Raw genomic sequence first — 19,900 nt, 5'->3', positions numbered from 1 at the left:
AGAAAACTTATTTAAGTGATGATCTAATCTCTAGGTCAAAGAAGACAAAAAAAATTTTTTGCTTCATAATCCCAATTCTAGCAGCTTATTTAAGAAAATAATTAGAGAGGACCAGTGACATAGCTCACCAGGTAAAGGTGCTTATCATGTAAGCCTAATGACCTGAGTTCAATCCCTGGAACCCACAAAAATGTGGAAGAAGAGAACCCACTCCACAGAGTTGTCCTCTGACCTCCTCACACACCTGCGGTGGCACACACATGCCCATACCCCCCCCTTTCTTCAATCACAGACAGACACAGACACACAGATACACACAGAGAGACACTGACACACAGACACACACATACTAATAATACATAAATACATAATCAGGGACATGTAGAAGACGGAGAAGTGTCCAGTGAAATAGTGTTTTAACAGTGAAACTGTAGAAGTGCTGGGTGTGGGAGCACATATCTTTAATCCCAGCACTTGGAAGGCTAAGACAGAAGTTATTGTGAGTTCAAGGTCTGGTACATGGTGAATTCCAGGCCAACTTGAGCTACATAATGGACCCTGTTTCAAAATAACGTAAGCAGGGGAACAGTGTAATTGTTCATTGTAATGTCAAGTGAAGGAAACCTCAGCAGTGATGTACACATCTGCCTGTGTAGCCTAGTTCCAGTTTTATATCAGAGTATATTGGTATGTGTGAACACATGAGTATATGTGGCACATCACAATGATTCTGTGATCATTCATTTTGTAAGTTACTGTATTTTGAATTTCAGACCCCAAATCAACTGTTACTGTTATAGGAAGGGAAAAGGCATTTCTGAAAGGGACAGTGAAAAGGTTTTGTGCTTTTTTGTTTTTGTTTTTGCCATTAAAAAACACGAAAACTTATTCTAATGTAAAACCAAAAATATATTTATTATTTGTTTGTTTTGGTGTTTTAGGACAGAGTCTCCATATGTAAACCCAATTGGCCTCGAACAGCTCTGTGGACCAAGTTAGCCTTGAACTTGCAGCAATCCTCCTGCCTCTGCATCTTCAGTGCCGGGATTGCAGGTGTGTACCACCATGCCCAGCTAAAAAATATTTTGATTTTAGCATCTCATGTACAGTAGAAGGCCATGAGTGTGGCTCCTTCAGCCACTGCCTCTGAGTGCTGGGTCGGACTAAGGTTTTCATCCATGAATGGCAGCAAGGACTTCAAGATGCAGGAACCATCCTCCTGTTGTAGGGGTGAAAACTGTTTCAAGGTTAAAGTGAAGGACAGTGGCCAAAGATGCAATGTCTGAGGCTTCATGGAAGTAATGGAGCTGGGTGGGAACATAAAGGTTTTTGATTAGCTCAAGATTCTCAAACAGTAGCCATCCAGACTCACCTCTTGAGGGCAAGGCTCCTTCTGAGTAAGGCAAAGCTCCTCAATGGGGGGAGGATGAGAACTACCACTCCCAACTCAACTTTCACATTCTCTAATGGAGGAAATAGGAAAATTAGGGAGGTGGGAGAAGGGCTCAAGGCACCATGGCCTCAGTGTTTGGGCCCCTGAGCTGGGGCTTTCTCTTTCTTGGAGGTTGGCATTTATTTGGCATTCATTAGTTGCTAAACATTCTAAGTATAGGTATTATCTCAGATTCACAGTTTTAGGAGCTAGGCATTCTTCCAATCCCAGGTTTACACACCAGGAAACTAATGTTGCTTGGATGAAGCAGCTCTCCAAGGCCGAGTGGCCAGTGTCACAGCCAGGCTTTGATCCAAGGTAAAGCCTGTGTTTCTAGCCATGACACTGTGTGTCCCTGGCGGAGTCACCACCCTCTATTCTAGACCCTTTGGGGTACTTTACTGAACTGCTGTGCCTGTCCATTTTGCCTCTACCTTTTGCATATTTTTTAATTCAATAATTGTTCTTTCTTATCTCCTCCCCAAGGTTCCTTTCTGCAGGAAGCCTGTTACCTACACTGATACTGCACCCTGGTCAAGACTGTCTGACCACTGGCTTTCCCTATATTCACCTCCCTAAAAAGGTAGCAGGAATTTGCTCTGTTTTGCTTCATAGGGTCTCACCTCTTCCCTGTAAAATGTCTGGAATACGTAGATGCACTTGAATAAACAAACCAGCAGCTGGTCCTTTGCTTCCTCACTTGAACATTGCATTGTATGTTGATCTAGGTAAGCGCTCTCCTACCTCTTGACTAGGATGGATTTCGGCAGCTGCCTTTACCTCATTTCTGAACAACTGGGCAGTGATGACCTGGCTGGCCTCAAGTTTCTAAGCCTGGACTTCATCCCACTGAAGAAGCAGGAACCCATCAAGGATGCCCTGGCATTATTCCAGAAACTACAGGAAAAGGGCCTGTTGGAGGAAGGCAATCTATCCTTCCTGAAGGAGCTGCTTTTCCTCATCAGTCGTTTGGACCTACTGACCAACTTCCTAGGCAGCAGCAAGGAGGAGATGGTGAAGAAGCTGCAGGTTCATGGCAGAGCCCAGGTTTCTCCCTACAGGTGGGTAGACATAACCTGGTGTGGGGACTGGGAGGTGTGGGCTGCAGGGGCATGTCTTTGTGATGCTGCTGACGGGGTGCATGGCCTCGGTGTGATTGTCCTTGTTTGTCAGTTCCTGGCTGGGAAAGCTGCACAGCCAGGGATGGCAGCTACCATCCTTCCTCACTGTTGTATCTCTTCCTACTTCAGGCCTATTTTGATATTAAGTGAGAAAGTAAATATTCTGGGTGCTTTATATTCTTAGGGCTGCCATAATAAAGTACCACAAACTGCTGGTTTCAAAACCATACCCATAATTTTTTCTCTCATAGTTCTGGGGCTCCAATTCAGAAATCAAGGTGCCATCAAAATTGGCTCCTCTTTGGAGATTGAGGCACAGTCTGCCCTATTCTATGCTCCCAGCTTCTGGTTCCTTGACTTTCAGAAGTGTCCCTCTAATCTCTGCCTATGTTCTCATCTCTGAGGCTGCTCGTCTGCCCTTTTCCCTCTTCTTCTAAGGACACTAAATGTTTAAATAGCCCTCTCCTAATCCAGAATGAATCCAATTTAATGGAATTTTATCTGCAGAGACTTGGGGGGAACTGGAGGATATCTATTAGTATACCAGGCACATTGGGTAGTTTTGGTTTACTAGAACTGTGCTCTTCATAAGGAGTTTATTTGTTAAAATACCTGTTCATCCTAATAGACTATACCTCAGAACTAGGAAGGCTGGGTGATGTGTGTCCTCACCTTGTGCCACCATCTTGGGTTTCTGAAGATTCCAGCCCTGAACTAGACTGAGGCAAACCATGATGCTGGACAGTGATCAGCATCCTTCTGGTGGGAAACCCAAAGTTCCCTAACCAGGATCTGTCAAAGACTTCAACACTGTGGCTTACACAGAAGAGTCAGCAAACTCTCACTGACTGCTTGTTCATCATTGTTGAAGATCAACCAGAAGATTAAAAAGCATGCTTGTGTGGTAACTTACTGCTATAAGAAAGCTCTAGATGTTTTCTTTTCAAATTCTGCTTCTGCCTATACAAATAAGTATCTTATAAACTATTCATGTTTAGTCCTAGACAGTGATGCTAATGACAGCCTTTTGGTTTCAATAGTGAGAGAATGAAAGGGCCCAAGTACTTTGTAATAAAGTTCGGAGAGTTGTAGTAGCTTTTGGTTGAATCCAATCTCGGCCAATCCAAGAATGCTTTAGAGAAGTATTTTGGAGATAGAGATTTCTTGAGAAGATGATAATGCTAGTGTCTTCTGATTCTGTACTGTTTCTGTTTTCACAATTTTAATTTCCTAATTCAGCTTTGGCATCAATATGTTTGTCTATTAAAGTTATTTTTCTTTCTTTACACCACGGTGTTGAAAATTCTGCTGAATTTAAAATTCTGTTCATTTATTTGTCAAGCATATTCCAGGATCCTAAATATGTCAGGCAGGCACCAGGAAATGCTTCACTTACTGAACTCTTGGTGTGCTGCAAAGGATTGGTTTAAGTATTGTCATGTGCTATGTAACAGTTTGGTCTATGAACCATGTAAGTGATGGTGATTCCTTGAGATTATATTACCAAGTGCTGTCATATGTCATAGCACCCAGTTTAAGATTGGTTTAAGTACTGTCATATGCCTAACACTTTGGTCCATGAACCACATAAGTGATGGTGATCCCATGAGATGATATTACTGAGTGATGTTATAGCAACCAGTTTAAGAACACATTTTGATGTTCACAAAGTGAAGATATCCGCTAACGATGTGTATTTCAGAGGGTATCCCCATCATTAAGCAGCATGTCTGTAGTTCATGTTAACTTATTCATGTAATCTTCAACACTTGCCTAGGATGTAGATATACATTTATCTCCAGTCTGCAGATGAGCAAGGAAAGTATCACATGTCTAAAGTCACAGAGCTCAAAGATGGTGGGAACATGGGTGGTCTAGATCCTCTGTGCTCAAACACTGTACCTCCTAACTCTCCTGTTTATAGAAGTAAAAAAGAATGGGTTGGGCTATCAGGGGACTTGGACAGTTTACATACAGACAATTGTAATATGTGTTCACCTTCTGGAGGGAATTCATTGAAGGCCCAGTGAGATAATAGAGCCCTGAGGACACTCAGGCAATGGTGATTGCTGATGGGTGAGGGGGCATGTGCACCTTGGTTGAGGGAATGTGGGTGTGGGGAGCAGTGAGAACACAGGGCAGCTGGCTGTGTTGGGAGCTTCAGGACATTTGGTGTTGGTGAGAACTCTGTGCATGTGCGTGTGTGTGTGTGTGTGTGTGTGTGTGTGTGTGTGTGTGTGTGTGTTTGGAGTCCCTAATATTCCTGAATCAAATGTTTGGCTTTCCTCTTGAAGGAAATGGCTAGAACACTGACCAGTTTTAGGAGGGGAAATCAGGCTCTGATATGTAATATGGAAAATATAATTCCTCCCAAATCAAAGCTTTTCTCTTTTGCATGTAGATCTTTGTTTATAGTGACAAAGGAAAAGCAAGATTCTTTTAACAATTAGGAAACAGTGCATGATTATGTTTTTAGTCAATTGGAAGACAAAGTTGATGGACTTCTGTGTCACTATCCAACCTCTGCTCAAGAATGCAGCTCACCAGTCATGTCCCTACTTGGCTCTGGTTTTTTTTTTAATGTTTTATTTATTATTTTTATTTTATGTGTATGAGTGTTTTGCTTACATGTAATATAAGTGCATCTGGGTCGTGCAGTGGCCACAGAAGCCAGAAGAGAGCATCAGATTCTTTGGAACTGTAGTTAAGGACAGTTGTTAGCTGCCATGTGGGTGCTGGGACTCAAACCCTGGTCCTCTAGAAGAACAGCAAATGTTCTTTAACCACTAAGCCATCTCTCCAGCTCCAAGCTGGCTCTGTTTTAAGGAGGCTCTTGGAATGAGTTCCACTGTGACTCCATGTAGCAATGGGAAATGATCCAGGGCGTGTTTCTAAAGTGTCTTCATTTCCTACCACAGGGTGATGCTATTTCAGCTCTCAGAAGATGTGAGCAAAGAGGACTTGAGATCTTTTAAATTTTTGTTGAACGAGAAGATCCCCAAATGTAAGCTGGATGATGACTCGGTAAGACCAGATATCTGAGACATGGTATTCATTTCTCTCAGGCTGGCCCCAAACTCACTATGTAGCCAGAGATGACCTTGGACTTCTGATCTCCCTACCTTCACCTCCTGAGTGCTGGGATTACAGACATGTGCCACTACTCCTGGTTTGTGTGGCACCAAGATCGAACCCAGGGCTTTGTGCATGCTAGGCAAGCATTCTACCAACTGAGCTACATCCCCAGTCCCTGTATTCTCGCTTCTTAGCCAGGGAGAAGAAAGCAATCAGGGCAGGAATGCTGTAGATCTGATGATGCCTTTGCACTATGAAGGGCTACTCCACTTAGTCATAGGGCAGGTTGCCAGAGAAGGAGGCAGAGAAGGGAGGCTGTACAGCACAACACACTGTGTGGGACCCAGCAGAGCCAGGAAGGAAGTGATCATCTGGGCGACATTTACTCAACTTCTGCAGCCCTTGAAACAGCTTATGCAGGTTTTTTTGTTTGTTTCTCAGTGTGTGTGGTATGTTTCTCTCTGTGGTATGTATGTGAGTATGTTGTGTGGTGTCTACATGTTATGTGTTTGAGGGATATCTGTGTATATATGTGGCATTTGTATTTGTGTGTATCTCTGTATATGTTTCTTTATTGATCTATGCTTGTATATGTGTGGTATCTATATATCTGTATGAGTCTGTGTGTGTGTGTGTGTGTGTGTGTGTGTGTGTGTGTGTGTGTGGTAAGTCTGTCTTGTTTCCTGTGTGGTGTATTTGTCTGTTTTGATGTATGCTGTGTATGTAGCTCTGTGTATATTTAGTATTTGTATCTATGTAGATGGTGTCTCTCTGTGTGAATGGTATGTTTATATGTCTCACTGTGTGTTAATTGAGGTTCAGAGGTAGATAAGGTGTCAAAGGCAATGTTAGAGTACAAGGCAGTCCCAGGCTTGTACACCTCAGGCTGGTTCACAGATAAAGGCATCTGTATACAGTTTGAGATCCGGGGACTGGGGGGCATCTGATATGGCTTCTCTATCTTCCCACTTTTGTTCCTTTTAGGCCAGAAAACACAGAATGGCCTTCCTGGTTATCTGTCAGTTATGAGGGGAGTAAGGCTGGGCCCTTGGTTTGGAGAAAGTGTAAACTTTTTATAAAGGCTCGAATCTGTAAACCAGTGCACTCAGTCCAGTCTTCCCACTTTATTTCTCCCTAGACCTTGCTTGACATTTTCATAGAAATGGAGAAGAGGTTCATTCTAGGAGAAGGAAATTTGGACAACCTGAAAAATATGTGTGATCAAGTCAACAAGAGCCTGCTGGGGAAGATCGAGGATTATGAGAAATCAAGCAGAGGTAGATGGCCTGACCCTTTGGGTCCATAACACCCTCTCTGACATTGGAAAATCCCTGAGCAACAGCTGTTTCTGATCATGTTTGGGTGTTTTCTCTTTTTAATGCAGTGAGAAGAATGAGCCTTGAAGCAGGTCCAGACTCAGTTTCAAACGGTAGTGCTTCTAGATGCATTTTCAAATGTAGACTTGATTTGTTCTTTGATCTCCTCCAGCCTTCTTCTCACCATCTTCTGCCACGTGCTCCTACTCTGTAAATATTAATGTTGGTAATGCCTTTCTTATGTTTTGACCTTTGCTCTTCTTGTGTGATACATTTTGGATCACTCTTCTTTAAAGATAAAATCTGAGTAATATCCATGGAGCCAGATCTTCCCTATTTCCAAGCCTGCTTGAGCCCAGGGCTTGCAGAGCACCTTTTGTAGTTTTGAATCAAAAGTAACTCATCCTGAGCCAGTGGTTTGGTTAATGACTGCCTTACAGATGCCACAAGATTCAACCTGTGTACAATTTTCCCTTTGGTCATAAGACACCTTGCTCTCACATTTCCGAGTTGTGCAAACTGATCTCCCTACAAGATCTCTACCTACTAAAATATTATGGTCAAGGCAGTCTCAATTTCATTTTTAAAAGGGCCTTAGGGACCATCGAGATGGCTCCGTGGATAAAAGTGCTTGCCACGCAATTCCCGTAAAAGGTGGAAGGAGAGAACTAACTCCACATCATGCACACATATATTATGCATATACACACATGCATACACACATACACACCATCCATGTGCACATGCACATATAATAAATTTTAGGATCGTGGGCTGTCCTAGATGTTATGTATTTCTTTACCAGACAACCTTTTCTGCCATGCCTCTCATTCAGGATATTTCTTGGTCTCTTGCAGGGGAGGGGTGCTTTGGAGTGCAGGAAATGTCAGACTCCCCAAGGGAACAAGACAATGAGTCACAGGTACATGGTCACCTCCTCTTTCCCTTTGCATTCAAGATTTTGATCCTTGTGTTTATTAGTTCTTTCTAAGCTGCTAGCTGAACCAATAAGGGGCAGAAATTTATTGGAAATATCGAGAACCTTTTTAGGGAAAAAAAGCTCACAAAAGGATCAGTTAAGAATATAATTCTTTAGGGCTGGAGAGATGTCTTAGTAGTTAAGAGCACTGATTGCTCTTGCAGAGGATCTGGGTTCAATTCCCAGCACCTACATAATGGCTAACAACTCTCTGTAACTCCAGTTCCAGGGTATCCAATGCTCTCTTCTGACCTCCATGGGCATTGCACAACACTGGTGCACTTACATACATGCAAGCAATACACTTGTACATATAAAGTAAAAATAATATTTTTTTAAAAAGAGAATAATATGGGCTGGATGGCTCAGTGGTTGAGAGCACTGGCTGCACTTGCAGAGGACCCGGGTTCGATTTCCCAGCACCCATATGGCAGCTACGAACTATCCTTGACTCCAGTTCCAGGGGGGTCCAAAGCCCTCTTCTGATCTCCATGGCATTGCATGACATGGGTGCACTCACATACATGCAGGTGATACACTCATACACAAAAAATAAAAATAATAAATAATGCCGGGCATGGTGGTACATGCCTTTAATCCCAGCACTTGGGAGGCAGAGGCAGGCAGATGTCTGTGAGTTCAAGGCCTGCCTGGTCTACACAGTGAGTTCCCGGACAGCTGCGGCTACAAGGAGACCCTGTCTCAAAAAGACAAAAATAATAATTATTAATCTTTATTAAAAAGGAGAATATAATTCTTTTTAAAATGTGGTCTCTCCAGTTTTCTGTGGGTTAAATTACTATTTTTATTGGTTTTTGAGACAGGGTCTCAAATAGCCCATATTGGCCCTGAACTTACTATGTAGCCAGGGATGACCTTGAACTCTTAATCCTGTCTGTACCTCCCAAGTGCTGGGATTACAGGCATGGACCTGCCTCTAAGTTTTTTTTTTTAAGTTTAAAAATGAATTTTTTTTTTTAGCGTGTGTGTGTGTGTGTGTGTGTGTGTGTGTGTGTGTGTTTTACCTGCATGTATGCACATGCACCACATGTGTGCAATGCCTGTACAGGCCAGAAGAGGGCATTGGATTCTCATGAAGTGGAGTTAAGGGTGGTGGTTGTTAGCCACCATGTGGGTGCTGGGAACGGAACCCAGATCCTCTGTAAGAGTAGCCAGTGCTCTTAAACACTGAGCCATCTCTTTAGCCCCTGGCGTCTAAATTTTTATTATAAGGCCAAAGGCAAAAGTACAGGCATAGATGGTGGTACAGAGTGTGGGAGGCTCTTCTTTCAGCAGCTATGTCAGCCAAAGTGGAGAAAACTTTGCCGAGGAATCTAGCAGAGCTGGAGCAGGCAAGGTTTTCTCCAGCTTGACATTTCAGAGATTTCTCCTTTGTGATTACACATAGGCAAGAGATGATCTCATCATCTCTTAGTTTTGTCTCAATGAGCCTGTAGGGAAATTGCCTCTCTAGACATAGCTTCTCTTTATGTAGTTTTCAATACATATGTATTCGCCAGTACATTTTGACTCATTAGCCCATTCACTTCTCCCTGTGGCACAAAGCACAGGAGGCTTCTCAATTAGGCTTGAGAAAGAATATGTACTAGGGTGGGCCCCTGAGAAAATTCTCAAACCTCTTTCAGACTGGAAAGCAAGGGTTAAACATAGTGTGGCACTCTGAGGCAGCATAGCATTCTACAGGCATTGTGGTCACTAAAGAGCTAAAGATACCATCTCAATACCTTAGTAAACCATAGCATTACAGTATCTTTTATGTAAAGTAAGTAGTAAATACTTAGATACTTAATAGTCAATACCAAATATACTTTGTAAGTACTTAATAAAACACTTTATGTCTTAAAAGTGATTTAAAAAGGGGGCTGAAGAGATGGCTCAGTCATTAAGAACACTGGTTGTTCTTGCAGAAGACCCGGATTCAAATCCCAGCACCCACATGGCAGCTAACAACTGTCCGTAACTCCAGTTCCAGGGGATCCAATGACTTCTTCTGTCCTCTGTAGTCATTGCATGACATGGGTGCACTTACCTACATGCAGGCAATGCACCCATAAGCATAAAATAAAAATAATAAATTTTTTTAAAAGTCTATTAAAAGGTGGAAGATTTTTACAATATGAAGAGAAATCCAGTACATTAGAAAACATGTTAAGCTCCTAAGAGATGAGGTAACATGCTTAGAGTCTTAAGTTTTGAAGTCCTAGAACCAGGCATTTATTTTCCTAGCCTGGGGTCCTTTTCTGCGTTTCAAGAGGCTGCACAGACTTCCAACTAGATGCTAAGAATCTCAGCCTGAAACAGCCCTGGGGAAGTATGCAGAGCACAAGGCCCCTCCCCCTCAGATTCTTACTCTCAGGATTCTGTAACCATGGCATGACCAGCCCCTTGCTCTCCAGCAGCCATGCTGGTCCTGAGCACTGGCTTATGAAATCAGCTTTAACCACCCTGGGACCATACTATCTTATGTGAGAAGTCCCTCAGCTGTTAGCCAAGAACCACAGATGACTTGAGGAGATTGCTAAGAGAATCCCAGTGTTGTGGAAGGGCATCCCTTCAGCTATTCTTGATTGAACTCTCCCAAATTACAAAACTCTAGTCTCCACAGATGGCATAGATGTTTCTCTGGCCCGAAGGCTCTTTTGTATAGTTAGAGAAGATGAAATGAGAATGACAACAGCATTAATGTATGTGTGAGGTACTCAGCAGGCCCAGGTCCACTGACTTGCCAGCTGAAGAGAAGGCTGTGCAAGGGAGAGAGCCCTTTCTTAGGGACATGGCCCCAAATTGGGATGGAGCAATAGAGGAAGCACCTGCTTCCCAGGCTAGGCAGCAACCCAATTTCTTCCTGGGCAGCTGTTTGTTCCTACATCTCTTGCTTGATCTGCAGAGTAAACTCCTGGGTTGGGTTTTTGTTTTCCAGACATTGGACAAAGTTTACCAAATGAAAAACAAACCTCGGGGATACTGTTTGATCTTCAACAATAACGATTTTAGCAAGGCACGGAAGGACATACCCAAACTTTCCAAAATAAAGGATAGGAAAGGAACAAACCAGGATGAAGGTATAGTAGAATCCATGAGAGACACGAACTGTTTCCTACTCCTTTTAATCAAATAAGGGTGAGCAAAAGTTATACAAGAAAGGGCTATATGTTTCAAGAAAATGGATTCATTGTTCAAGATATTTCAAGCATTTAATTTTTACTCATTTTCTTCATTTCACTCAAATATATTCTTATATATTTTTTAGTTTTCTGCTTTTGTTTTTAATTATATTTTAAAAATCAAAGTAATCTGTGTGTAATGATGAAATAACTCTTACTAAAAGGTTTATAATAAAAAGTATCAGTGAACTTGGCTTTTTAAAAAATATTTTTATTATTTTTATTTTATATGTATGAGGGTGTTGCTTGCATGTATGTAAGTGCACCTGTGTCATGCAATGCCTGTGGAAGATCAGAAGAGGGTGTAGGATCCCCTGGAATTGGAGTTAGGACAGTTGTTAGCTGCCATGTGGGTGCTGGGTATCGAACTCAGGTCCTCTGCAAGAGCAACCAGTGCTCTTAACCGCTGTGCCACGTCTCTAGCCCTGTGAACTTGACTTTTAATTCAGTCAAATGAATAGTTCTTCTGCAGATTGATTTAGTTGTAAAGTTGTTGATCAAAATTTGTATGGGGATCATGTTCATAAAGGTTATGCTATTGAGTGTATCAGGAATCTTGAATTCCTAACAAAACTAGCATTTTTCAAATGCTAACTGGTAAAAAATTCTCTTGGGCAGTCTATTTATGTTAAGATTGAGAACTTACAACTTAAAGGACAGTAATTTATGGCAGGGGAATATAAAAATGACAATAATTAAAAAATAATAGGGAAGACTAGTGTGGTGGTGCATGCCTTTAATCCTAGCACTTGGGAGGCAGAGGCAGGTGGATCTCTGTGAGACTGACACCAGCCTGGTCTACATGCTGAGTTCCAGGCCAGCTGGGGCTACAGAGAGACCCAGTTTCAAAAAACCAAACAACAACAACAACAACAAAAACAGTGAAAAGCTAAGAGCGGTCACCTTCACAAAGTATAATAAATGGTGAAGGAAAGTGTGTAATATGTGTCTCAGTTCTATTTTTATTCATATTTTTTTGTCTTTTTGAGACAAGGTCTCCTTGCAGCCCCAGCTGTCCTGGAACTCACTATGTAGACCAGGCTGGCCTCGAACTCACAAAGATCCGCCTGCCTCTGCCTCCCAAGTGCTGGGATTAAAGGCATACGACTGGCCTCTTATTCATATCTTTTATATATCTTTTATTTGACAAATGTGCATATATTTGATAGCATTTAACTTATAAATGTTTTATTCAAGATATTTTTTCTTGTTCTGATTATATCATAAATACAATAATTTTAAAATCTGACTTGATAATAAGCCTAAATAATAGCTCACCCATCTTGTAAAACATTAGTTTGAAAGTTTACAGCTTATGTTAGTTACTTCTCTGTTGCTGTGATAAAACACCATGACCAAGGGAATTTATAGGAAGAAGAGTTTATTTGAGCTTATGATTCCACGTTCCAGAGGAATTAAAATCCATCCTGGCAGGAGGCACAGTGAGGTGGCCTGAGCAGAAGCAGAAGTTAAGCTCTCACATCTTTAAGCAAGAACAGGAAGCAGAAAGCAGCCAGAAATCCAACAAGGCTTAGGACTCTCTAACCCCGTCCCTAGTGACATGCTTCCTGCAGCACGGCCACACTTTCTAAGACCTCCCAAAACAGCACCACCAACTGGGGACAAAATATGCAAATACTTGGAGCTTATGGGGGACACTGTCATTCAAACCACCACAGCTCTACAATAACATTCTCCCTCTCTCATTTGCCTCAGCTGTAGAATGCTTTGATTTGCAGCCATAGATACTGGAAACCCATAGGATCCAGTTACTAATATAGATGGTCTAATTCTAGCCTCAAATTCTTGTCTACTGATGTTAAGCCCCTCTATTTTACCATCTCTGGGTTGTGTTCAGGAAGCTATTGTAATACGATTTTTCCTATTTTACTTTTCAGATGCTTTGTATGAGACCTTTACAGGACTTCATTTTGAGGTAGTACCTCATAAAGACTGCACAGCAAAACAAATTCATGAGGTTCTGGAATCCTACCAAAGCATGGACCACAGTAACAAAGACTGCTTCATCTGCTGTATCCTCTCCCATGGAGACAAAGGCATTGTCTATGGCACCGATGGGCAGGAGGCCTCTATCTATGAGCTGACATCTTATTTCACAGGTTCAAAGTGCCCTTCCTTGGCTGGAAAACCCAAAATATTTTTTATTCAGGCTTGTCAAGGAGATAGCTATCAGAAAGCTATACCTATTGAGACTGACTCAAATAATGACACCAATTTAGAAATGGATTCATCATCTCAAAGGAAGTACATCCCAGATGAGGCTGACTTTCTGCTGGGTATGGCTACCGTGAAGAACTGTGTTTCCTATCGAGACCCCACAAACGGGACCTGGTATATCCAGTCACTTTGCCGGAGCCTGAGGGAAAGATGTCCTCAGTAAGTTTTTCCTACTGGATCCTTCTCAATGTTACACTGCCTTTCTCATTATCATTACTACATATCCATAGTCAGAGCCCATTAGGAAGCACTTTATGGTTGTGATAATAGTACCTGAGCAGAGAAGTATCATGAGCAGTGACTTCCATTCATCTTTAAATGCCTAGCTGTGGATCACACAGCTCTACTTCAGAGTTCATTTGCAAAGTGGCAGAAGTGGCGAGTGTTATCATCTTTCATTCACAGATGGAAAATGGACATACTGAAGGTATTTCCTTTATTCAGCAACCAGGTACCACAGAGCTGGAAAGGATGCTAATATTATTCAGTTCAGGTCTCTGTCTTTAGGCAGCCAAATGACTGAGGCAACTCAACTGCTTTTGGGAGTCTTCCAAGACAGATGTAATCCACTTCAATATTTAACATGTTCCAACTCTGTTGAAAGTCCTATAATAAGGCTGGCAAGATGGATCAGTAGATAAAGGCATTTGCTGCCAAAGAACCAACTCCTGCGAATTGTTCTCTGACTTCCACACACATGCCATGTCATTCTCACACATGCATGTATGTGCACACACACACACACAATAAATGTAATTAATTTTTATAATAATAGCCTTAAATCTATTTGTTAAATTATGGGATGTAAGTAGCAAAGACTGGGAAACCCTTATGGTTCACTAATTCAGTCTGCTTTGAAATCATAAGATGTGGGACAATACCCTTCTTATATCACAAGCTCCGTATTTAGTTAAATCTGGGCTTCATATTTGTTTCCTCACACACTCCCAGATGACAGATGAACAGTAGGGAAACTTCTACCAGATTCTTTTTGATCTCTTTCTTACTCTGTTTTGAGTCTATGCAGAACAAGACTTTGCCATGGCATGTGAAGAGTGAACCATAACTTAGGTGCGCTGTTTTCATTTGTAACACAGGCCACAAATCCTGCAGGGTTCTGGTGTCAGCTGAGAGATCGATGAAGAGGTTGCCAAACAAGATTGCTAAGACATCTTGGTGACAAAGGGGTGGAGGTGGTTGCAGGAGACTTTTACTTGGCTGGTTTGGTTGTACTGTAGATGAATCCACAGACGCAATGCCAATTTAGACAGAGCATATGGCAGCGGGGGTGGGGGGCACGGAGGTATTTATGGGGGCCAGATGATAATATGCAGAACATAGTGAGGTACACAGGTTGCGAAGGAAGGAAATCAAATCTGATCCTGGGACTGAGGCTTCTTATAGTCAACAGAGATCCTGAATAAATAAAAGGCAATTCATTAGGCTTTTGGACAACTGATGTACCTGAAAATGGTAGGTCTTGATTCAGTGACTTATGATTTGATGTTTTGAGAGAAAGAACTAGAGAACTATCCCTGGGCACAGCCAATGAGACGTGGGCAGTTTTCTTACCTCAGAGATCAACATGTTATGACACTTTGTTTTTCAGAGGCGATGATGTTCTCACCATCCTGACGGAAGTGAACTATGAAGTCAGCAAGAAAGACGACACGAGGAACATGAGCAAGCAGATGCCGCAGCCCACCTTCACACTACGGAAAAGGCTCTTCTTCCCTCCTAACTGATGTCTGCTCTAGGTGTATGACAGACTATGGCATTATTGTCTACCTTTTATTTTGAGATTGAGGAAGAGGTGGAAGAGTTTTAATTTATTTTAAATTCTATTCAAACTAAATCTCTGGCTCTAAATGTGAGTTTATACAATTATAGGAACTGTTTTATTTCAGTTGTGCTTTTATTATAAACAATACGAAAAAGTACAATTTAAAAGACATAACAAGTTCTTCTTTCCAAGCCATATTTCACACTATGTGTGCATGCACATGTGTGTGTGTGTGTGTGTGTGTGTGTGTGTGTTGTATGTACATGTGTACATTGGCCCACTTCATCTCTTGGAAGTGTATTGCCTTTTAATAAATTGTTTCTGCTACTATCCACATGTCTCTGTTCAAGATTTTGTTCTGGGACATGGGAATCTGCAAATCACAGAGGATGTCCACCAGACTCTGAGACCTGCAGAAACAATAGCAACCCAAAAAAGTAATATAGCCTCCATTTCAAAGGTGTTGGAATGGGTAAATGTGCATTTAAGGTTGAAAAGGAGCAGTAAAATCACTGGAATTCTTTCTGAACACTTACCACACACCATGCTTGTGCTGTGTGCTTTGCTGATCAAGAAATTTTATTGCTCCCACTTTATACATATGGAGTCTAATGTTCACAGAAATTGAGTGAAAAAAAAAAAGGCATTGAGCTAGTAGATAGAAAACTGCAGAGTTAGGATACAAATCCAGACCTTCCTAGCTCCAGAGTCCCATGCTTTAGGTAGAATTGATGCTAAATTTATCAAACCTTTCTGCTTTGGACATAAAATTCCAACTTTTAATGGTCTTTTATTGATACAGCAATATACAGAGATGTGTACAGTCTTTAAAAGTGACTTTTCTCTATGCAATGTGTAATTCATTCAGATGAGTTTTCATTTGGGGAAACTAGTTCTGAAAGCATCTCCATGGCAATTTACCAATCAATTCAAAGTCCTCAGAGTAGAGAATGAAGGGAAACTGTGGTGTGTGGTGGTACAAGAGAAAAACTCCCTCGGTTTTTGAAGGGAATAATTAAAAATACTTAAGTGACTAAGTTTTCTTGGTGCAGTTGAGAATTAAACTTGTCCAGGTGGAGAAGACAGGGCAATGGTTAAAGCACTTGCCCAACAAGTATCAGGACCTGAGTTTGGACCCCCAGAACCCATGTAAATGCTAGGTGGGTGTGGTGGCTCTTCTATAATCCCAGCACATTGAAGGCAGAGACAGGAAATCCCTGGGTCAAGCTGGCTAGCCAGACCAGCAGTATCAGTGAGCTCTGGACTCAACTGAGAGACCTGGCCTCAATGAATGAGGTGGAGAATGACTGAGGAAGACTACATACATGCATTCACCACCTTGTGTACCTCACACATGTGCCTATTCACTTGTGAACATGCATATATGAATGCACACCACACATGCACGTGAGAAAAAGTATTAAATTTGTCAGTTTTAACATTGCTGTTACATCTGCAATAAACATTTAATGTTCTTTTTTGTGGGTATTTTTTATTTGTTTGGTTTTTTTTTAAAGTAAAGGGCTGGACAGATGGCTCAGTGGTTAAGAGCACTGGCTGCTCTTGCAGAGGACCTGGGTTTGGTTCCCAGCACCCACATGCCAACTAACACCATCTGTAACTCCAGTTCTAGGCAATCTGATGCTGGCTTATTACCTCTGCAGGCACTGCATCACATGGGTGCACTTACATACATGCAAGCAATACACTCATACACATAAAATAAAAATGATAAAATATTTTTTTTAAAAGTAAAATGGGGTTTGGGATTTAGCTCAGTCGTAGAGCACTTGCCTAGGAAATGCAAGGCGCTGGGTTTGGTCCTCAGCTCTGGGAGAAAAAAAAAAAAGGTAAAATGGAGAGCAGACCACCAGAGGATGGAGTTCTGGCCTCCCTCTGGCCTCTCTCTGACAGAGGGGCTGAGAATGAACGGGACTGCCTGAGAGCCCCCATCCTGCCTCCACATGGTGGTGATCTTCCCCTAATTGTGCCATATCTATCCCCCTACCTGGGATTTTGTGAGGCCCCCTCCCAAGGCCCCAGGGCAGATCTGGCCTTGGTAGGCTAAGGCTGAGATCCTAGCAGACATCATGAGAGGGTGGGTTCTGACCTGTGGCTCTGATCTCAGCAGACTGCCAGAGAGTGCTGAGTTCTGGCCTCCCTCTGGCCTTTCTGGGACAAAGGGGACTACAATGCAGGGGACTGCCTAAGAGCCCCTGATCCCGCCTCCACATGGTGGTGAGCTTCCCCTAATTGCGCCATACTCATCCCCCTTCCTGGGATTTCCTGAGGCCCCTCCCAAGGCCCCAGGGCAGACCCAGCTTGGTAGGCAAAGGCTGAGATCCTAGCAGACAACCCGAGAACATGGACTGCCTGAGAGGCCCAGATCCTGTCTCCACGTGGTGAAGGAAGCCTGAGTGTACCTGACTGGAACCTGAATTGGGCTTCTATGGGTACTCCTGAATAGCTGATCCGAAGGCATCAGTTCCCTCCAAATTAAACCTGAGAGAACCTGAACCCTGTACCAACCAGCTTTACATAACCAATAAAGAAAGGATCTAGGCACCCCGATTATACAAACAGAAGCATACTTCAACTTAATTATCATGTCGGAATCATAAACAACAAAAGAAATTCACATGCCAAAATCACATTGCAATTCTAATATCTGACAAAATAGACTTCAGAGTCAAACTAATCAGAAGAGATAAGGAGGGTCACTTCATTCTGAGCAAAGGAACAATTAACCAAGAAGATATTACAATCCTTAGCACATATGCATCAAACTCTGGTGCACCCAAATTCATAAAACAAACAAATCAAAGAACTAAAAGAAGATAGGGATAAACTTCTGAATGAATTCACAAAAGAGATGGAAACATTGAAGAAAACTCAGGCAGAAATGAAAGAAATGCAAAACTCAATAAGCCAACTTGAAACAACAGAGGGAACTCTAGAATGGGAAAGCCTCACTGCTAGAATGAATGAAATGGAAAACAGAATATCAACACTGGAGGATAAAGTTGAAGAATTAGACCACTCAAGCAAAGAGTATGGAAAAATTTTTAAAAACACAGGAATTGAATATGCAAGAGATGTGGGACACCATGAAAAGACCAAATCTACGGATCATAGGAATAGAGGAAGGAGAAGAATTTCAGGTTAATGGTGTTGACCAGATCTTTTTTTTTTCTTTAATCTTGGTTTTTAATGTCAAGAAATATGAACATAAAAGAATGAAATCAGATGAACTCAACAAATTTGATACATGTATAACCATCAGTAACACATGAAGTAATCTGAAAATCTTTCAGTGACTGAGATGGAAACATTGAAATTTTCCCCCAAATTACAATATTTTCAAAAAGCTTAGAAAATGGTGTATATCTATAGGTTAATAAAACTTGTTATTGGCTGTTTTTAAAAAATATATTGTCCTTAAACCCAGCTTCCTGTCTTTGTGCTTGTGTGTGTGTGTGTGTACGTGTGTGTGTGTGTGTGTGTGCTTCCCATATCTCATGGGTGTGGGGCCATCCACTGGATAACTAGCCACATACCAGGTGCTTCACCCTTTATAAAACCTAATTCTGCCTCCCACAAAAGTCATCAGTTGACTACAGCACCCTGACTAGAGTTGAGGGCTAATAAGACCTCTGTCTTCCATGTTGGAATGTTGGCTGAATGTAGGATTGACCAAATCTTAAACAGGATTGTAGAAGAGAATTTCCCAAAATTAAGGAAAGACATTTCCATAAAAATACAGAAGCACATAGAACACCAAATAGACAGGATCAGAAAAGAAACTCCCCATGAAATATCATAGTAAAAACACTAAAAGTACAGAACAAAGAGAGAATACTGAAAGCAGCAAAAGAAAAACCACAAGTCACATACAAAGGAAAGCCCATCAGAATTATAGCTGACTTATCAATGCAAACTATGAAAGCCAGAAAAGCCTGGACACTTTACCCAGCAAAATGTCTATTATAGTTGAGGAGAAAAGAAAAATCTTCCATTACATGAATTGCCTGAAAGAATACATGTCCACAAAACCAGCCCTTCAAAGAATACTTGAAGCAATACAGAGAGCAGAGAGAGAAACAACTATACCCCAGAGGCAACGAAATAAAATAAATAAAGGTAAAATCGAGGAAACACAAAATTAGAGGACATAAACAGCAATCAAAATGACAGCAACCAATACACATCTTTCAATAACAACCTTAAATATCAATGGACTGAACTCCCTAGTCAAAAGACACAGGCTAAATGAATGGATTAAGAAACAAAATCCATCTCTTTGCTGTCTGCAAGAAATCCATCACACCTTCAAGGACAGGCACTACCTTAAGGTAAAAGGATGTGTTGGGAGCCTCTGTTATGCAAAGTGGAAGCCCCTTCACGACCGGACAGCTCATGCAGCTCGGGATCATGTGCTGCGGGCTCCTTTCATAAGCAGGGTGTCTTCCTGGCATCTTTCCTGTCTCTCCTTTTGAAGTGTCCGCCACAAATGCCATAACATAAACATGGCCTTTGGCTCCAAAAGGTACCATGCCTTCCTGTAATTTCTCCAGGCAGACAACAGTCTAGCAGTGTGGCAGAAATCCACTTCCATATGTAAATAGGATGCCTCACAAAGCATCTAACAGCCAAAGCTTTTACCACTACCCCCATGGTATAAATGCCTTAGTCTTCTCTTAATAGTCAGAGAATTGGGCTGCAGAGAATGGGGCCACAGAGAATTGGGCTGCAGAGATTTGGGCTGCAGAGA

The 19,900-nt window shown here is 41.8% G+C and overlaps 2 protein-coding genes across 6 annotated transcripts in view; one reads left to right on the top strand and one right to left on the bottom strand.

The window, feature by feature from the left end:
- The window catches only part of Casp8 (caspase 8), a 31,187-nt gene extending 15,940 nt beyond the window's left edge, over positions 1–15,247 (top strand). For 2 of the 5 annotated variants that reach the window (XM_029566269.1, XM_029566270.1), the window contains exons 2-11: positions 942–1,053; positions 1,919–2,015; positions 2,161–2,493; positions 5,472–5,577; positions 6,767–6,905; positions 7,013–7,057; positions 7,802–7,866; positions 10,865–11,006; positions 13,007–13,505; positions 14,956–15,247. In XM_029566269.1, the coding sequence (XP_029422129.1) occupies positions 2,189–2,493; positions 5,472–5,577; positions 6,767–6,905; positions 7,013–7,057; positions 7,802–7,866; positions 10,865–11,006; positions 13,007–13,505; positions 14,956–15,091 (1,437 nt within the window). In that variant the 5' untranslated portion in view covers positions 942–1,053; positions 1,919–2,015; positions 2,161–2,188 and the 3' untranslated portion in view covers positions 15,092–15,247. The remainder of the gene's footprint in view (positions 1–941; positions 1,054–1,918; positions 2,016–2,160; positions 2,494–5,471; positions 5,578–6,766; positions 6,906–7,012; positions 7,058–7,801; positions 7,867–10,864; positions 11,007–13,006; positions 13,506–14,955) is intronic. The other 3 variants (XM_008838773.3, XM_017799567.2, XM_029566271.1) reach the window with 2 other exon arrangements.
- Positions 14,365–19,900, bottom strand: part of Flacc1 (flagellum associated containing coiled-coil domains 1) — a 45,422-nt gene continuing 39,886 nt past the window's right edge. Inside the window, exon 16 of the mRNA XM_008838791.3 lies at positions 14,365–14,762. The gene's annotated coding sequence lies outside the window, so the exon portion shown is untranslated. The remainder of the gene's footprint in view (positions 14,763–19,900) is intronic.

Source organism: Nannospalax galili, unplaced genomic scaffold, assembly GCF_000622305.1.
Source record: "Nannospalax galili isolate Female #2095 unplaced genomic scaffold, S.galili_v1.0 scaffold1199, whole genome shotgun sequence".
Classification (NCBI taxonomy): Eukaryota; Metazoa; Chordata; class Mammalia; order Rodentia; family Spalacidae; genus Nannospalax; species Nannospalax galili.
The sequence above is the reverse complement of the archived record's forward strand: the minus strand, read 5'-3'. Positions and strand labels throughout refer to the sequence as shown.